At 45.5% G+C, this 17,750-nt stretch overlaps 1 protein-coding gene across 2 annotated transcripts in view; it reads left to right on the forward strand.

The window, feature by feature from the left end:
* The window catches only part of akna (AT-hook transcription factor), a 205,024-nt gene that overhangs the window by 119,206 nt on the left and 68,068 nt on the right, over window positions 1-17,750 (forward strand). For both annotated transcript variants that reach the window (XM_070862780.1, XM_070862781.1), the window contains exon 5: window positions 12,507-12,651. In XM_070862780.1, coding sequence (XP_070718881.1) covers window positions 12,507-12,651 — 145 coding nt within the window. The remainder of the gene's footprint in view (window positions 1-12,506; window positions 12,652-17,750) is intronic.

The following is a 17,750-nucleotide window of genomic DNA, read 5'->3' on the forward strand; positions in this document are numbered from 1 at the left end:
TGTAAATGCAATATTGGGGCTGAACTCCAGAATGAAGTAGGGTGAGATTCCCTGGGGGAGGAAAGTCTGGCTTCCTTCATGTTGGAGCCAGGTCAAGTGATGTATTTAAATTTACACTCTCGCTTGGTGTATTGGTGCAAAACAAATTACTTTGTGTCAATACTCCAGCTGTAGTGTAAACACAACCTTGGACTGTTTCCATGTACGGCTGCTGGCAGTGAAGCTGGCCGACAGCCAGTTCACTGTTTAACCTGGAAACCAGAGAATCCTGCAATGAAGTGCCACAACTTGCCCCTGACCATTGGCCTCTGGCTTCAATCCCAACCATTTATTTGTGGTGTTCAGAGAGGCATTCTGGAGCATACTCCACTTTCTAGAATCTGACTGAGCCTGGCCACCAATGTGACATCTTTAGTTAGTCACAGAGCTTCCTGTTTACTCCCTTTTAGGAGACTGTTAAATTTGAGGTTGTAAAAAAAACAGGGAAAGGAAAAACCGTGGCAAGAAACCAAAAACGGAAGGGAAGAAAATTAAACCGGCTGCATCGGGACAAAACATTAAGGAAATGGGCAATTTGGAACAAATGGTACATAGCTTTCTAGAACTCATTGAGGAGCGGGATTGGAGGCTCACTTTGAAAAAATTTGTTCTGATAGAAAAATAAACTAATGCATAATATTGTTTAATTTCTGCCCAGGTGGATTAAGATTTGATCAGAGATATCACACAGTTCCTACGTTTGTTTGCTTTTTGTGGTCAATTTGCAGTTGAGGAGATGTCGTATGGCTGTCTGAAATATCTATTCCTGTGGGTAGGAATGTGGCTGTGAATTCTAAGATGCAGAGCTGTGAAGGCTGAGAGGAGATTTGATGGAGGTGTTTAAAATCATAAAGAGTTTAGATCGAGTAAGTAAAGAGCAACTGTTTGCAATGGCCGGAGGGTCGATAACCAGAGGGCATGGATTGAAGGTGACTGGCAAAAGAACCAGAGGCAACATGAGGGAAAAAACTCTTTTATGCAACGAGTGGCTAGAATCTGGAATGCACTGCCTGAGAGGGTGGTTGATACAGATTCAATGATAGTCTTCAAGCGGGAATTGGATAAATACTTTTAAAAAAACTACAGGGATATAGGGAAAGGACAGGCAGCGGGACTAACTGGGCTGCTCTTGGAGGAGCCGGCCAGACTCGATGGGCTGAATGGTCTCTTTCTGTGCTGTACTATTCTATGATTCTATGAGATTCAAACAACCACTGCCTTATTGTCAATTCCAATAGTGCTTGCTCCATTGAAGTGTACACCTGCTCATGCAAATCTGTGCAACGTACTAGGAGGCACAGTTCTCCATTCATTTTAATGGGGACATGTGACGAGAACGGTAGATTATATTTTGTGCTCCGTTTCAGCAGGAAAGTCTAGTCCTGGTCCTGCTGCGTCTCGGAGGCATAATCCAAACTCTGTATTTCAGTCACTCGGGCAGTTTGTATACAGCTGCCTCGGTTATATCACGTGCTTTCAGTGAAGCAGGAATGATTTCAGTACATGCATAAATCTAAGCCCAGACGACGGCCATAATCAAGCAGTTGCAGTGCATGTTACCAGGAGGGGAAATGAAGGATGAAACGTTAACGGTTCGGCGGATGAAACAATAATGAGTCAGTCACTGGGTGCCACAAGGTTCCTGCTCGGGGACAGGTGGACTTTACCCGCTTTTGTGTCAGTGATATAATGCCGCCTTACCTTTAGCAAACACAAGATGTTCAGATAGACGTTTAACTCCTCACTCACCGGATTGCATTCTGTGGCAAGGGTGAAGTTGTGGATTGTATGCAAACTCCAAACAATGCATTCAAATAGTACCAAGCAGAGCTCTGGGGACGATCGGTGTCACAGTGGACATTATGTTCAGTAGGTGAGGGAACGGGGAGTCAATTTTACTGAGTTGCATTTTTTGCTAAAACTGTAGCAAAACCGAAGAATTCAGAGTTGTGTGTATGATGCTCAATGTGATGCCATGTTAACCATTATATTGTGTACTCTTCTCTATCATCATCATAGGCAGTCCCTCGAAGTGAGGATGACTTGCTTCCACGCCAAAAAGGAATGAGTTCACAGGTGTTTCAATGACGGACCTAATATTCCGGATCCCGAACTACATCCTGAAGGGTGGGAGATGCCTGTGCGTGGATTTTTTTAACGTGGGGTGGCCGTTGCACACCAGCCACCACACGAGCTTGACAAAGCTAGGTCTTGGTCCAGTGGCAAGGATTAACCAAGACAACTGGAGACCAGCTCTGCTGCACAGGCCTAGTGCGCGCACATATAGCAGTGTGGGCTGGCCCGTGCTGCCCCTGGGCCCTCGCCTCTTTTGGGCCCCAGATTCACACCTCTCCCGGGTCCCGGTCACTTCCTTCTACAAACTCTTGCCGTTCCTTTGCCCCTCCTGCTGTGCCTGCCCGCACTGCAATCAGCGACCTGGCTTCACAGCCATCGCCCTCCTGCAGTAGTATGCCGCTGCACGCTGCTCCCTCTGATGGCCCCGGCCTGCTGATGGTCTTGCAGTCCAGGACCGTGCCGATTTCCAGGCCGGGCCTGGCCGCTGCACACTGCTCTATACAGACATGGTCTTGTACAACACATTGCCGAGTCACTTTACATGGTTATAACAAAGCCTGTTATTTACTATATTTGTGTCTGGGCTACATGTTTAAGGAAAGTGTACAAAGTGGTACTAAATTAATTTAGACCAGGAAAATGGCCTAGATACCCACTGAATACCAATTGTTCTGAAGTGCCCTCTAGCAATGTGCTGTGGCAATAATATGTATCTGATGGATTCACTATGGAGTATGTGAAAGTGTTCTGCATCCACAGAAACGCATACTCTTAATAGAAATGTAATTTCAACGTCATATAAATATTCAGGGTGCTGACCTGTCTATACAATTCAGCAGGCAACCTTTAGATTAGAGAAATATTCAGCTCCTTACCCTCACTGACCTTTGTTGTAATGAGGTCTGCCCTCCATTTTTAGTAACTGCTCCCTGACACCGATTCTTTCACCTGTCTTTAGAGTCAACCATTCTTGTGTTTCCGAACAGACCTGCATCCCAAACTGGTCCACTTCTCTTCCCTGCTCCAGGGAAGCTGGCATGTTATTAAAAAAAGTGGCACTAGTGAGGAAAGATGAATTTCCACTCTTGGTCAGGTTAATCACGCAGGAATGTTGTGTGTCAACACAACCAAATCTCAAGTCTGCACTTAACTGCAGTTCTCCTTGTGTGTAGTAATGGCGAGTGGATGCTAGTTCTGGCAGTGAGTGTCTGAAATGGGATTTTAAACATTGAGATAGCTAATGTCCTGTACTGCATTCTGGTGGAGGACTTCCTCACCTGTACTTCCTTCCTTAATTATTTATATTTCATTACATTTTCGGAAATAGCATATGAGATGTGGGCGCGTAAAGGAGAGGAGGTCTATCTGTTCTACACTTACAAAAGACATTCCGAAAGAGAGCATGATTTTGCTACAGTGAGAAGCTAAAAATCTATCGATAAAAAGATTATTAATGACCTGGCTGTGGAGTGTGGAGGAATCTTTCAGGAATCTTTCTTTTCGGGGGTTCTTTATCATCTTCTGTTAGACAAAATGATTGTCCTGCTGGGAACCGGTGAGATATGGCATTGTCCTTTTTGTTCTTTGAACTTAAGGTCCATGGATTTGCTGTCGGAAGACCCTCACAATCACTGCATTGTAGTTTGCAATGACACACATCCAGATTTTAAGCTCTTGCATATAAATTAAGTGAAAACACAATGACATAAGAAATAGATAAACAGTGGAAATAATAGTCACACATGCTATGTGAAGCATTTTGTCTCACAGCCATCTTCTCCCCCAGGTGATAATTGTATTGATTTATTGGAGGACATACACAAGTGAGGGAACACGAGAAAGAGAGACGAGAGGATTTTCTGTAACAGTTTTACTACAAATGTCCACTATTTGAAATGTTCATTCTCCCGTATTATTTATTCTACAAGTTGCTGATGAGTTTTGTAGATTTTAGATACTGTTCCCATTTTAAACTAATTGGAACTAAAACAGTGTTAGCTCAGCAGGAGTAATGTGGAAGAGAGAAGCAGTCACAAATACAAACACTCTTTCACTCTGCACACTCTCACTGGTCCTTTCTCGCACTCTCCTTTGCTCTCTCACTCACACTCACACTCTCACTCTCACTCAGACTCATACTCTGACTCTCACTCACACTCGCACTCTCACTCTCTCACACACTCACTCTCACTCTCACACACTCACTCTCACTCTCTTACTCTCTCTCTCTCACACTCACTCTCTCTCTCTCTCTCTCTCTCACACTCTCATTCTCACTCGCTCACTCTCACATTCTCACTCTCTCACACTCTCACTCTCTCTCGTTCTCTCACTCTCACTCTCCCACATTCTCACTCTCTCTCACACTCTCATTCTCACTCTCTCACACACTCACTCTCTCACACACTCACTCTCACACACTCACTCTCACTCTCTTACTCTCTCTCTCACACTCACTCTCTCTCTCTCTCTCACACTCTCACTCTCACTCGCTCACTCTCACATTCTCACTCTCTCACACTCACACTCTCACTCTCTCTCGTTCTCTCACTCTCCCACATTCTCACTCTCTCTCACACACTCATTCTCACTCTCTCACACACTCACTCTCTCACACTTTCACACTCACTCTCTCACATTCTCACTCTCTCTCGTTCTCTCACTCACTCTCCCACATTCTCACTCTCTCTCACACTCTCATTCTCACTCTCTCACACACTCACTCTCTCACACACAGCCTACCACATAACTTGGGTGCTGCGGTCTGTGAATCACCATGCAGCTACCACAATAGGCCAACTAATTCACTTAACTACAGTACTATTGAGTGTAGTGATAAACAAATGGGTCCGTTTTTCTGTGGCCAGCGACTGACCTCGAAGAAGCCTGCCCACATTCTTTTAGCGGGCTCTGTAGTGTGGATTTCACCTTTCCTGACATTACTTTCATTCTGGCGCCATCTATGGGGATCTCTGGCATCCAGCAACAAAGATTTCATCAAGCAGGCTAAGCAGCCAATCACATTGAAGAATTCTCAAAGACAGCAAACCAGGAAGTAAAAAGCAGGTTTTATCTTCACTTTTTATAATTTTTCGGAAAGTGAAATAAAGATTAGGACGTACACCTGGGATTAAGGTAGAAGATGAAATATAATCAACAAACTTAAAAAAAATAAAGGTGAATTTTTATTATTAAAATAATCTAGAGCATTTTTAACATGGAATCCATAAATTTGACATTCCACAAATTATTAATTTCGTTTTTCAGGGCCAGAGAGGTTGTTCAGCAGTAATTAAGACTTATTACACCATTTAAAAACTCCAATACACCTTATTGAACAAGGCTTAACTTTTTCAAGGATTTTTACAGTGAGAATAGAATGTAAAAAGTGGAAGTGATTTTAATTGATTTCCAACTACAAGGACTGCAACAGCGCACCCTGTGGAGAAGCAGGGTATCACTGACAGTAACTTAAGGATTTCTGCGTTTAAATGCACATGTGTGGACTCCAGATGTTGCTGCCAGTTTTACAGAGTAATGACAGCAAACGCTGACTTTTTCGCCGTCATTACAACTGCAAATTCTGGGCCATGGTTTGCAGCAGAGTAGTCTCTCCAGTGAATAATTTCACCTCATAACTTTCACAAGGTATGTTAAGACATCCCATCCTTGCTTTAAGAAGCAGAGGGTGCTCTTTGGTTGTGTTTGAGGCTGTCCTTGTGCCTCGGACTCCTCATACAGCTGTGAATGTACAAGCGGTTTTGCGATTTATGGATTCAACGGTTCAAAATTTTAATTAAAATTAGTTCAAGGCACTAAAGATATTTTGTTGTTGGCATTGTGTTCAGTTCTGGGCACCGACCTCAGGAAAGATATATTGGCAATGGAGGGGCGCAGCACTGATTCGCCAGAACGATACCGGGGCTAAAAATGTTCAATTCTGAGAACAGCTTGCCTAACACTAGACTTATATTCCCTTAAGTATAGAAGATAAAGGGGTGATCTAATTGGTGTGTTTAAGATGATTAAAGATTTGATAGGGTAGATAGAGAGAAATGATTTCCTCTGGCGGAGGAGGTCGTTACCTTAAAATTAGAACTAGGCCATTGATGGATGGAGTCAGGAAGCACTTCTTTACAAAAAGGGAAGTGAGGTTTGGAACATTCTTCCCCCTAAAAGCTGCTGAGGCCAGTTAAAATTGTCAAAACTGAGATTGACTTATTTTTGTTAGGTAAGGGTATTAAGGGATATGGAATCAAGGCGGGTATATGGAGTTAAGGTACAGATCAGCCATGATCTCACTGAATGGGGGAATAGGCTCGAGGGGCTGAATGGCCTACTCCTGTTCCTTTTAAAACATGCACATGCTCTTTTTGTGTGTATGTCTCGGAGACCACCGGGCTTATCCAGCGTTAATCATTCCTCCCCAAATGGACATTATCTTAAATATGGATCCACTGACCTCTCTCTCGCTGCAGCAACTTGCTGCTGGACACTTTGGGCTTCTGAACTCCAAGTACGACCTATGTTACTTCAAGGCGATCGAAATTTTCTTCCCAAAAATGTCACCCCGTCTTTCGGAGGTTGCTGTCATTCTCCTGGGCCGCTGCCCGTATCCTTTCAGAGGTTCTTTCTGCATTGGAGTGCGGCGAATGAGGTTGTGGGGCCCAGAAGAGCCGAGGGCCCAGGGACAGCACGGGCCTGCCCACACTGCGATATGTGTGCGCACTAGGTCCGTGCAGCAGAGCCAGTCGTTTTGGTTAACCCTTGCCACTGGGTAAAGGCCTAGCTCTGTCAAGCCCGTGTGTGCAATGGTCACCACACGTTAAAAAAATCCACACACAGGCATCTTCCAACCCTGGAGTTCAGGACTGGAATATCGGGTCCTTCATTGAAACATCTATGAGCTCATCCCTTTTGGTGTGGAAGCAAGTCATCCTCGTTTGAGGGACCGCCTATGATGATGAGAAGTTCCCATAACTGTCTCCTCCGGGAACTGCTCCACACTTTTTCATTTCACACTTTACAAGAATCAACTTAACTGTGAAAAATCTGCTGGATCTCTGCACCGCATCTCTAAATGGGGGCAACTTAAAAATGCTTCCAAACCTTGTAGGCCCCAGTCGAGAAACCTGCCCGTTGGAGGTGGGGGCCAGGGAGCCAACAAAATGTTGGTGATGTTTTAAATACTTGTCATGTATTTAAAATATTGATAGCAATGTTACACAAGAGAAGGTAATCCATACAGGCTTTATGTCTGCCATAAGTTATGGGGCTGTCCTGAAAGATTATTTTGCTTTATATGAATGTGCTGCTTGAGATTGTCCAAAGAATTGCTCACAAATATTGTCTACCATTTAGTGATATTTCTCAACTTGGTGATCTAACACTCATAACCTGGCACTGGAATATTCTGTAGATACCCAGTGAATTGTCTTTTAATGAAATAAAATCTTTACATGTTATGAGTAGTAATTAAAATGCAATTGATATATAATGCAATAACTATAAAGCTGGTTATTCTTGGTACAACTAATGTAGAGGCTAGTGTGCTAGTTTATTTGGTATTAGAGCAATGTTAATGTTGAGGTATAATGCAGTAATAATCATCCATAAGTATCACAGTAATCAAAAACGATTGTTCCACACACTCAGTATTTTGATAGTATTTGTTGCTGGTCTTCTTTCATTTCCGTGCCCACTTGTACAAGTTAAGACTTGCTATTACAGCCAAGATTAAAACAGCTTCTTAACCGGTTTGGTTTGGCGACTGTATGAACAGTGACTGCCAGTGAGCTGCCTTGTATAAACTAGGTCCACTCGAGGAGGTGGAGAGAATCTGTTCCATTCTAAAGCTAGGGTTCTAAATCCATGTTCTGCCAATAGTGCTGGTTCCAGGCGTGCTGACAGGTTTACTCCATTGCTATATGCCTGGAGATAGAATATCATTAGCTCACATACAGGCAATGCTGTACCTTGCAGCTGAGTTCACCCTCGCTGTGAAACTCTCTCACCTGGAGTTTCCGCCAGGGGCATAATCGGGAAAATGCCGGTTTTGCCGAGGTGAAGTTACACCCAAGTGACTATGGGTGTAACCCACTTGCATTTTAAATTCCGCGATTCTTTTGCGCTATTTCAGTCAATTCCATCAAGATTGCGCTGATGATATCCAGGTGGAAAACATGCAGAAACTCCAGGCCCGTGTATCCCTTGGCTTATAAGCACCTTAAACAATTGGACAACACTTTGGTGCCAGACATGGGTCAGAGAGGAAACATTGTAATAGGACATGGCTGTTCAGCACTACCTTGGTTTGTAAGGACACTTGTATATCCTCTTGATCGGTCAGACATAAAAGAAAGGCTTGCATTTATATTCATCCTTACACACTTCTCAGACCTGGGTGTCCTTGTACACGAATTACTGAAAGGTACAACAAGCAATTAAGAAAGCAACTGGTATGTTGGCCTTTATTACAAGAAGATTTGAGTATGAGTAAAGATGTCTTACTGCAATTATATAGGGCCCTGGTGAGACCACACCTGGACTATTGTGTACAGTTTTGGTCTCCTTATCTAAGGAAGGATATACTTGCCATAGAGGGAGTGCAACGAAGGTTCACCAAACTGATTCCTGGGATGGGGGGGGGATTGTCTTATGAGGAGAGATTGAGTAGACTGGGCCTATATTCTCTAAAGTTTAGAAGAATGAGAGGTAATCTCATTGGAATATACAAAATTCTTACGGGGCTTGACAAGGTAGATGCAGGGAGGATCTTTCCTCTGGCTGGGGAGTCTAGAACCAGGGGTCACAGTCTCAGAATAAGGGGTCGGCCATTTAGGACTGAGATGAGGAGAAACTTCTTCACTCAGAGGGTGGTGAATCTTTGGAATTCTCTACCCCAGAGGGCTGTGGAGGCTCAGCCGTTGAGTATATTCAAGACAGAGATCGATAGAAACATAGAAAATAGGTGCAGGAGTAGGCCATTCGGCCCTTCGAGCCTGCACCGCCATTCAACAAGATCATGGCTGATCACCCACCCCAGCACCTCGCCCCCACAGCCCCCGACCCCCCCAGCCGCAAGGACCACATCCAACTCCCTCCCGAACACATCCAATGAACTGGCATCAACAACTCTCCGCGGCAGGGAACCCCGCAGGCCAACAACTCCCCAAGTGAAGAAGTCTCTCCCCATCCCAGCCCCAAACAGCCCACCCCCCATGCCCCCTCCACCCCCACCACCCGGCTCCGGACCCACCCAACACCGGGAACACTCCCCCCGCACCCAACCCGCCCGTCAGAATCCTTCCCAAATGCCGAACACCCCCGGATGTCGAGCCCCCAGCCCCGGCCACCCCGGAGCCACGCCCCCGCGACGCCAACCACATCACATCCACCAACCGCCATCTGCGCAATCAACCCGTCCACCCCACTCCGAACACTCCCCGCACCGAGGCACAGAGCCCCCAGGCCTGCCCCTCCAACACACTTCCCCCCCCAGACCTCCGCTGCAATGTGGCCCCTCCCGTCCCCTGTCCTGGGTTTCTCCGCGCCCCCCACCTCCACCACTCTCCCCTCCATCCCCCGCCCCTGTCTCCCCTACACTTCCCTCTGTCTCCCTGCACAGGCTCCCATCTTGGGGGCGGTAACCTTCTGGGGCAGGGAATTTTAGCCCCCAGCATGGAAGTCCTGCTCCCGCTGCAGAATTGGCCTTACCACCCCTCAATGGAAGCGGCGTGCAATTTCCCACACTCCACTTCCTTTGGGGGGCAGTTACCGGGGCACGACTGGATGCTCCTGTGACAGTCTGAACTGGTGCTCTCCACTCCCCCATCCTGTGACAGTTTGAACTGGTGCTCTCCACTCTCTCTCCTGTGACAGTTTGAACTGGTGCTCTCCACTCTCTCTCCTGTGACAGTCTGAACTGGTGCTCTCCACTCCCCCATCCTGTGACAGTTTGAACTGGTGCTCTCCACTCTCTGTCCTGTGACAGTTTGAACTGGTGCTCTCCACTCTCTCTCCTGTGACAGATTGAACTGGTACTCTCCACTCTCTGTCCTGTGACAGTTTGAACTGGTGCTCTCCACTCTCTGTCCTGTGACAGTTTGAACTGGTGCTCTCCACTCTCTGTCCTGTGACAGTTTGAACTGGTGCTCTCCACTCCCCCATCCTGTGACAGTTTGAACTGGTGCTCTCCACTCTCTGTCCTGTGACAGTTTGAACTGGTGCTCTCCACTCTCTCTCCTGTGACAGATTGAACTGGTACTCTCCACTCTCTGTCCTGTGACAGTTGGAACTGGTGCTCTCCACTCTCTCTCCTGTGACAGATTGAACTGGTGCTCTCCACTCTCTCTCCTGTGACAGATTGAACTGGTGCTCTCCACTCTCTGTCCTGTGACAGTTTGAACTGGTGCTCTCCACTCTCTGTCCTGTGACAGATTGAACTGGTGCTCTCCACTCTCTGTCCTGTGACAGATTGAACTGGTGCTCTCCACTCTCTGTCCTGTGACAGATTGAACTGGTGCTCTCCACTCTCTGTCCTGTGACAGTTTGAACTGGTGCTCTCCACTCTCTCTCCTGTGACAGATTGAACTGGTGCTCTCCACTCTCTGTCCTGTGACAGTTGGAACTGGTGCTCTCCACTCTCTGTCCTAGATTTTTGAATATTAAGTGAATCAAGGGATATGGGGATAGTGCAGGAAAGTGGAGTTGAAGTCGAAGATCAGCCATAATCTCATTGAATGGTGGAGCAGGCTCGAGGGGCCGAATGGCCGACTCCTGCTCCTAATTCTTATGTTCTTATGTCTCCAAACACTTCATATACAATGAAATACTTCAAAACACGATAGGCCAAAATGGCCTCCTTCCGTGCTGTAAATTTTATGATTCTAAGGTGCTCCCACAGTGCTATTAGGGAGGGAGCTCCAGGATTGTGACCCAGCGATGATGAAGGAATGGCAATTTATTTCCAAGTCAGGATGGTGTGTAACTTGGAGGGGATCTTGCAGATGATGGTGTTTTATTGGTACCCTGTTACAATAAAAATGTAATTATAATTTCCCAGCTAAAACCTTTCTTTTAAAGTTTGACCACAGAACAATAAAATATATTTGACTTTGTTATGCAGCTGAACTAGTTTCTGGTTCAGGGCACAACTTGCCATCTGTTGCAAATTGCCAGGCCTGTTGCCTCTCAGACCAGTTGTCACCAATCACATGCCTTTAGCTGCAGCAGAGGTAGGCCCTCCTCTAGTCAGAACACGTGACGTAAGGTCACTATTAAACCCTAATCTAGGAAGTCTGAACAAGCAAGAGAAATAAAAATCAGTTTGGCAGTTGTTGAAGGAACACGTTTCTTCACAGCCATATTACATGATTTTGGAAAAATCCATTTTGGAATTGATAGGCCAATATTCTGGAGATAATTTCGAATCCCTAATCAGAGAGTTCCCGCCAGCAAGGGAGGAGGAAAGACAGCCAGCCAGATCAGTTTAAGATCTCATCTTGAAAACAACACCCCCAACAGTGCAGCAATCCCTCAGTACTGCACTGAAGGATGGCGGGACTGACATATCAAGAAAGACTGGATCAGCTGGGCTTGTATTCACTGGAGTTCAGAAGAATGAGAGGGGATCTCATAGAAACGTTTAAAATTCTGATAGGTTTAGACAGGTTAAATGCAGGAAGAATGTTCCCAATGTTGGGGAAGTCCAGAACCAGGCGTCACAGTCTAAGGATAAGGGGTAAGCCATTTAGGTCCGAGATGAGGAGAAACTTCTTCACCCAGAGAGTGGTGAACCTGTGGAATTCTCTACCACAGAAAGTTGTTGAGGCCAATTCGCTAAATATATTCAAAAAGGAGTTAGATGTAGTCCTTACTACTAGGGGGATCAAGGGGTATGGCGAGAAAGCAGGAATGGGGTATTGAAGTTGCATGTTCAGCCATGAACTCATTGAATGGCGGTGCAGGCTCGAAGGGCCGAATGGCCTACTCCTGCACCTATTTTCTACGTTTCTATGTTTCTAAGTGGTAGAGGCCTGGGAATAGGCTACATACAGTGTTCCTGTGAAGTTGTTATCTGCTAGGTCCAACGCAGGCCACTCATTGGCTTTCACATTGTCATCGCCGCACAGGCACAGAAATTTCAAAGGACCGCACATTAACAGGAACATGCTGCACAGAACACAGCGCAGCTTAGAGGGAACATTGGCTGTATACATACTCTTTTGGCTGAAAATTGTTTGTGGTTTTGTTCAGGGAGGTACAGGGAAGAAAGTATGTGGTTGCAGCAAGTAGATTTTAGTTTTTCTGTTACTATCTTCTGCTGTTATAGTTCTCTGTATGAAAGAGAGACGTGAATCTGTCGATTTACATCATGTTTTATTTCTCAGGTGAGCCTGTATGCTGACCCTCCAAAACCAAGTCACAGTATCGAGATGACATCACTTAACCGGGGTTCAAAGGTCATGATGTTTGACATCCCACGTGTGCAGAAAGCTGAAATTAGCTCACCTCTGAAATCCAGTGTACAAACAGGTAACTAACTTTGCATTTACACCTTCTGAGGAAAACTCTAGCTCTGTAACGTCAAAGAAAAATGAAGATTATTTTTAACTTAACTTCTAGTGCAGGCTGAGTCGTTTGTTGTTTGTTTCTGTGCTTTTGTCTATTTCTGCCATTGCTGATCAGAACCCCATTTTGAAGACTAAGACACTTTACAGAATATTAAAGGACTTGCCATAAATTGTGTGGTTTTAGAAATGACGAGCCCATGCCCATCCCGCTACAAATTTTGTAATTTGTTAAAATGAGGCCCAGACTGGGGATGAAAGGCCCACTTCTGACTGGCCGTTAGCATCCTATGTCAATTCAGTTTGAGATAGTCTATTTTCTCTACAACACCGAACTGTCCCTAATTTGACATGAATTGGCAATCTCACTTCGATAGGCCACAATTTGAAATTTGACTGGTGCGGCAAATGGAAAGATTGTCACACTGGTAAAGTAGGGGTGTTCTTTTGAGGTTGTGACAGAATAGAGGGGGTCGTACTCTGCATCCCCGTGTATTGCTTGCTGCTGATGATGGGTATCTGAAATGGCAAGCATTCTATTCCCTATCCAGCACTAACACTTTTCAAGTACGCACAAGAAACTTTTGATATAGAAGCTTTGTTTTGCTCACTTTAATTCTCAGTCCACTGTTTCCAGTTCTATGTCACATGTACATCTGTAGAGATTGTGTTGCCAGTTTCTGAAAAAAGAGGCAAACTAATGTGCTAGTACAGAGGTGTATGATGGAAAGGACCCACTGGACTATCTAGCCTGTCCCATATAATTGTGATGCATTATGCATCACAATGCAAACACTCACTGCTCACCCTCCCAGAGAGCCCGAGGAACACTCGCTCCTCACCCTCCCCGAGACCCCGAGGAACACTCGCTCCTCACCCTCCCAGAGAGCCAATTCAGATTTGGTTTTCCTTATTATTCTGAATCGGTATTTCCCTTCAAGAAGTAGGCAATACTTTGTTACTTTTTGGTGTGTCTCTCCACAATTCAAAAGGTCGAATTTTCTGGGTTTGGAACAGAACAAATACTTTAGTGAGAACCAAATGAAGGAAGGAACATAAGTGACATGAAAATAACTGAGTGAACCATTTAATTAAAAGAATTCTCAAATACACCGTTACAATGCACACACGATGACAAAATGTCCCTACTTTATACCAGCAGGGATATTTCCTCTCAGTGGTATCTGGTATAGTTTACACTACAAGAGCCAAGATGTGGAGTTACTCTCTCTGGGGGAAAAATTCATTATTGCCCCGTTAGGGGGCGGTAAATTTGAAAGACGAGACACTTGGTGCCAGGCACTAAACTTTCCCCCCCTCTCAAAAAATTCGGATTAGTGCTCCCAGAAGGAGCTAACTCAAGCGCTCCACTTCCTTCTTGGTTCACTAATGGGAAGTACACTGCCTCGTCCTGCTCTTCCCTCCCTTAAAGGAAAGGGCCATTGCTGCAGGCTCTGCCATGAAAACAGGACCTACAGGGACCACCTAGGGAGCGGGGGTACCGCACGATCAGTCCGGCACGCAAGCAGAGTGCCGGGCTAAGCCACCACGGACGGCCGGGACCCTGCGAAGAAAACAGAGCAGCAGCGGGAAAACCAAGGTTATCTCATAGAAACATATAAAATTCTGCTGGGACGGGACAGGTTAGATGCGGGAAGAATGTTCCCGATGTTGGGGAAGTCCAGAACCAGGGGACACAGTCTAAGGATAAGGGGTAGGCCACTTAGGACTGAGATGAGGAGAAACTTCTTCACTCAGAGGGTTGTTAACCTATGGAATTCTCTACCGCAGAGAGTTGTTGATACCAGTTCATTGGATATATTCAAGAGGGAGTTAGATGTGGCCCTTACGGCTAAAGGGATCAAGGGGTGTGGAGAGAAAGCAGGAAAGGGGTACTGAGGTGAATGATCAGCCGTGATCTTATTGAATGGTGGTGCAGGCTCGAAGGGCCGCACCTATTTTCTATGTTAGTTTGTTTTTACCTAACTCGGTCACCTTGCCTTCACTTATCGCCCCGTGTTTTCACCCGGTGCTGCAGCAGGGGGGCGCTAACGGAGCGATGCGCACGACGATGACGTCATGCTCTCCGGGCGCAGGAGATTGGGGCGCAAAGCCGTAGCGCCGCCGCTAAACTCCCGCCCAATATGGCGGGTGTCGTTGGCAGCGCTGCGCCCAGTCGGTAAGGGGAGGTGCAAATGCATTGAAGTTCGACCCCTTTGTTTTTGAAATAAAATGGACTAAATTCTGTCGCGCACCACCAACACCACCAAAGGTTTTCATAGTTACGAAGCATCTATAAAAACTCCACGGCAGAACACCATCGCTGTACCAGCATTTTCCATTCCTGCCCACTTTGAATCCAAGATTGGATTGCTGCAAACCGGATCGAGTGGTCTGCATGGATTCCCCACTGTTAACTTCTCTGTGCTTTTGGGTCCTGCCGACTGGAGTCTACACTGGGCTCATGCCCGTCACAGAGAACCTGCACCAAATTACAGAGTGACTTTCTGAGTTGGAAAGCAATGAGGATCTGTAATGGACAATGGGGTAGATCTGGACTTTGTGCGGCAGTGTACGACGGCTGATGGCGAGTCGGCAGCCCCTTTTACATCTCTCGCAATGTTTACTTCCGTGAAAATTAAAATTTGGAGAGGTGTAAAACGGGCTGCGACTTGCTATCACCTGTTTTAGACCAGCACACCCTGGGATATCTAACCCAGCGAGTGTAGGAATGGTAAGACAGGTAATAGTTGCTGCATAACCAAAAGCTTAATGTTTTTTTCGTCTGCCTGAGAAGGGTTCAACTTCAAGCATCCTTCTTCAGCTTCTGATGTGTTCATACTGTCCATCTGAACTTGCAGTTTAGACTGCAGATTTATACGTGATCTTGGTTGTGACCATGTTGTGTTTGAAGTTTCAGTGGGCACTTGTAGTTATCACTGTAACCATTGTGACATGGGATTTTTTTCAATGACTATGATTTTATTTGTACGTAATCTGCAGGTAATAAAACAAGTGAGTGGAGGGGTAATTGGCAGCAAACAAAGATGCTTTAAGTGCTAAATTTGAATGTAAGTCTCAGTATTTATTTTGGTGCTTTGCTGTCCATAGAAATGTGCGGCAACTAAATTCTCCATAACTGAGGTAGAAAATCAGATTGCCAGCATCATTGTGACATGCTGCCTGAATGCAAAGTGATGTCATGGTTATGCAGATTGGCCTCTCGAGTTTTCTTTACAAGCACAAACTGAAATTTGCCAAATCGTTTTACACAAAGACGATTTCATTTTGAAGAAAAGGAACCCATTACATTGCTTTGTGCAAATCCATAGCCCGCTCAGCCCACTGAGCACCCAGGGTTTAGTCACGGCAGTAGACATTGACGTTGCCCTCCATTAAGACAGAAAGGATTTGCGGCTGATGGATAAATGGTCCTGTTTAAGTGGTGACGGGTGCAGCAGGCGTGGGTTTAAATCAACCCACCTCAGAAACCAAGCCAACATTGTTATGTGGCCGCGCCTTAACCACATTCTGTGATCTGATCAAGTTAAAAAGGATCCATGGCAAACGAAAGACTTGGGGAGAGTATTGCAGTACCAGATATATAATTTCAGTGTGCACATCATCAGTTTACCTCACACAAGAGTTTCTGTTGAATTATCGGGTTCATTGTTTAATTTAAAGAAATTACTATGAAACTTTACGTAGAAAAAATAAGAAACGAGTTTGAATTGCTGAATGAGAGAGATGGAAAGCTGCTAGTAATTGAAATATCATTGGTTGTTAAATGGTTCAGAGATAAAGGCTCATTGGTTGAAGCTTAAATACATACAGTAAAGGCAGGAACGACATGGCAGGTCTGTTGGCATCTGAAGAAATAAGTTATCACTTCAGATAGAGAGCCGTTGCTTCAGATTTTCAGCATTTGCAAGCTTTCTGTGGCAACACTGCTTTTGACTGTCCTTCATGATGACCTCACCCAGGGCTACTGCATCTGCTCTTCTGTAGAGTCTGAACTGTATTCTAATCTGAGGAAGGACGTTCTTGCTACTGAAGGAGTGCAGTGAAGGTTCACCAGACTGATTCCCGGGATGGCTGGACTGACACATGAGGAGAGACTGGATCAACTGGGCCTGTATTCACTGGAGTTTAGAAGGATGAGCGGGGATCTCATAGAAACATATAAAATTCTGACGGGACTGGACAGGTTAGATGCAGGAAGAATGTTCCCGATGTTAGGGAAGTCCAGAACCAGGGGACATAGTCTAAGGATAAGGGGTAAGCCATTTAGGACTGAGATGAGGAGAAACTTATTCACTCAGAGAGTTGTTAACCTGTGGAATTCCCTACCGCAGAGTGTTGTTGATGCCAGTTCATTGGCTATATTCAAGATGGAGTTAGATGTGGCCCTTACGGCTAAAGGGATCAAGGGGTATGGAGAGAAAGCAGGAAAGGGGTACTGAGGTGAATGATCAGCCATGATCTTATTGAATGGTGGTGCAGGCTCGAAGGGCCGAATGGCCTGCTCCTGCATCTATTTTCTATGTTTCTATGTTTCTATTCCATTGTTCTCTGCCCCAACACGGGGTGTTTTATGTAATGTTCATGTAAAGTTTTGGTTCATGTGTTGTCAAACAGAGAAACCTTTCTTTTGAATATTTTGAGTTCTTGGACAGATTTGTGTGCACCTTTGGAAGTGGCTTCGTGAGTTGCAATGAATGGTGAGACATAACGGTACCCTCCCCCATCCCCACATCCCTGCAATGGTCTTGAGTGTGAAAGGAATGGCTTGAGCATCGTAGAGATGCTTTATGGTGTTGGTGTGGGGTGGTGCCAACCTGGTGCATCATGTGATAGTGTCAAGTGAAGTAAATCTGGCCATGGTGAGTCCATTCCTGGAATCCTGGGCAATAATGTGGTTGGGTGCTGATGCCCTGTGTCCTGTGCAGCTTCAGGTGATTGCAGAGAAGGTTGGTGTTATTGGTGCTGCTGGTGTGCCTGGTGCTGCTGGTGTTGGGGTTGATTGTGGTGGGATTCTGAGGAAAAAGCTGAGACAGTTTCAGA

Source organism: Pristiophorus japonicus, chromosome 20 (genome assembly GCF_044704955.1).
Source record: "Pristiophorus japonicus isolate sPriJap1 chromosome 20, sPriJap1.hap1, whole genome shotgun sequence".
Taxonomy (NCBI): Eukaryota; Metazoa; Chordata; class Chondrichthyes; family Pristiophoridae; genus Pristiophorus; species Pristiophorus japonicus.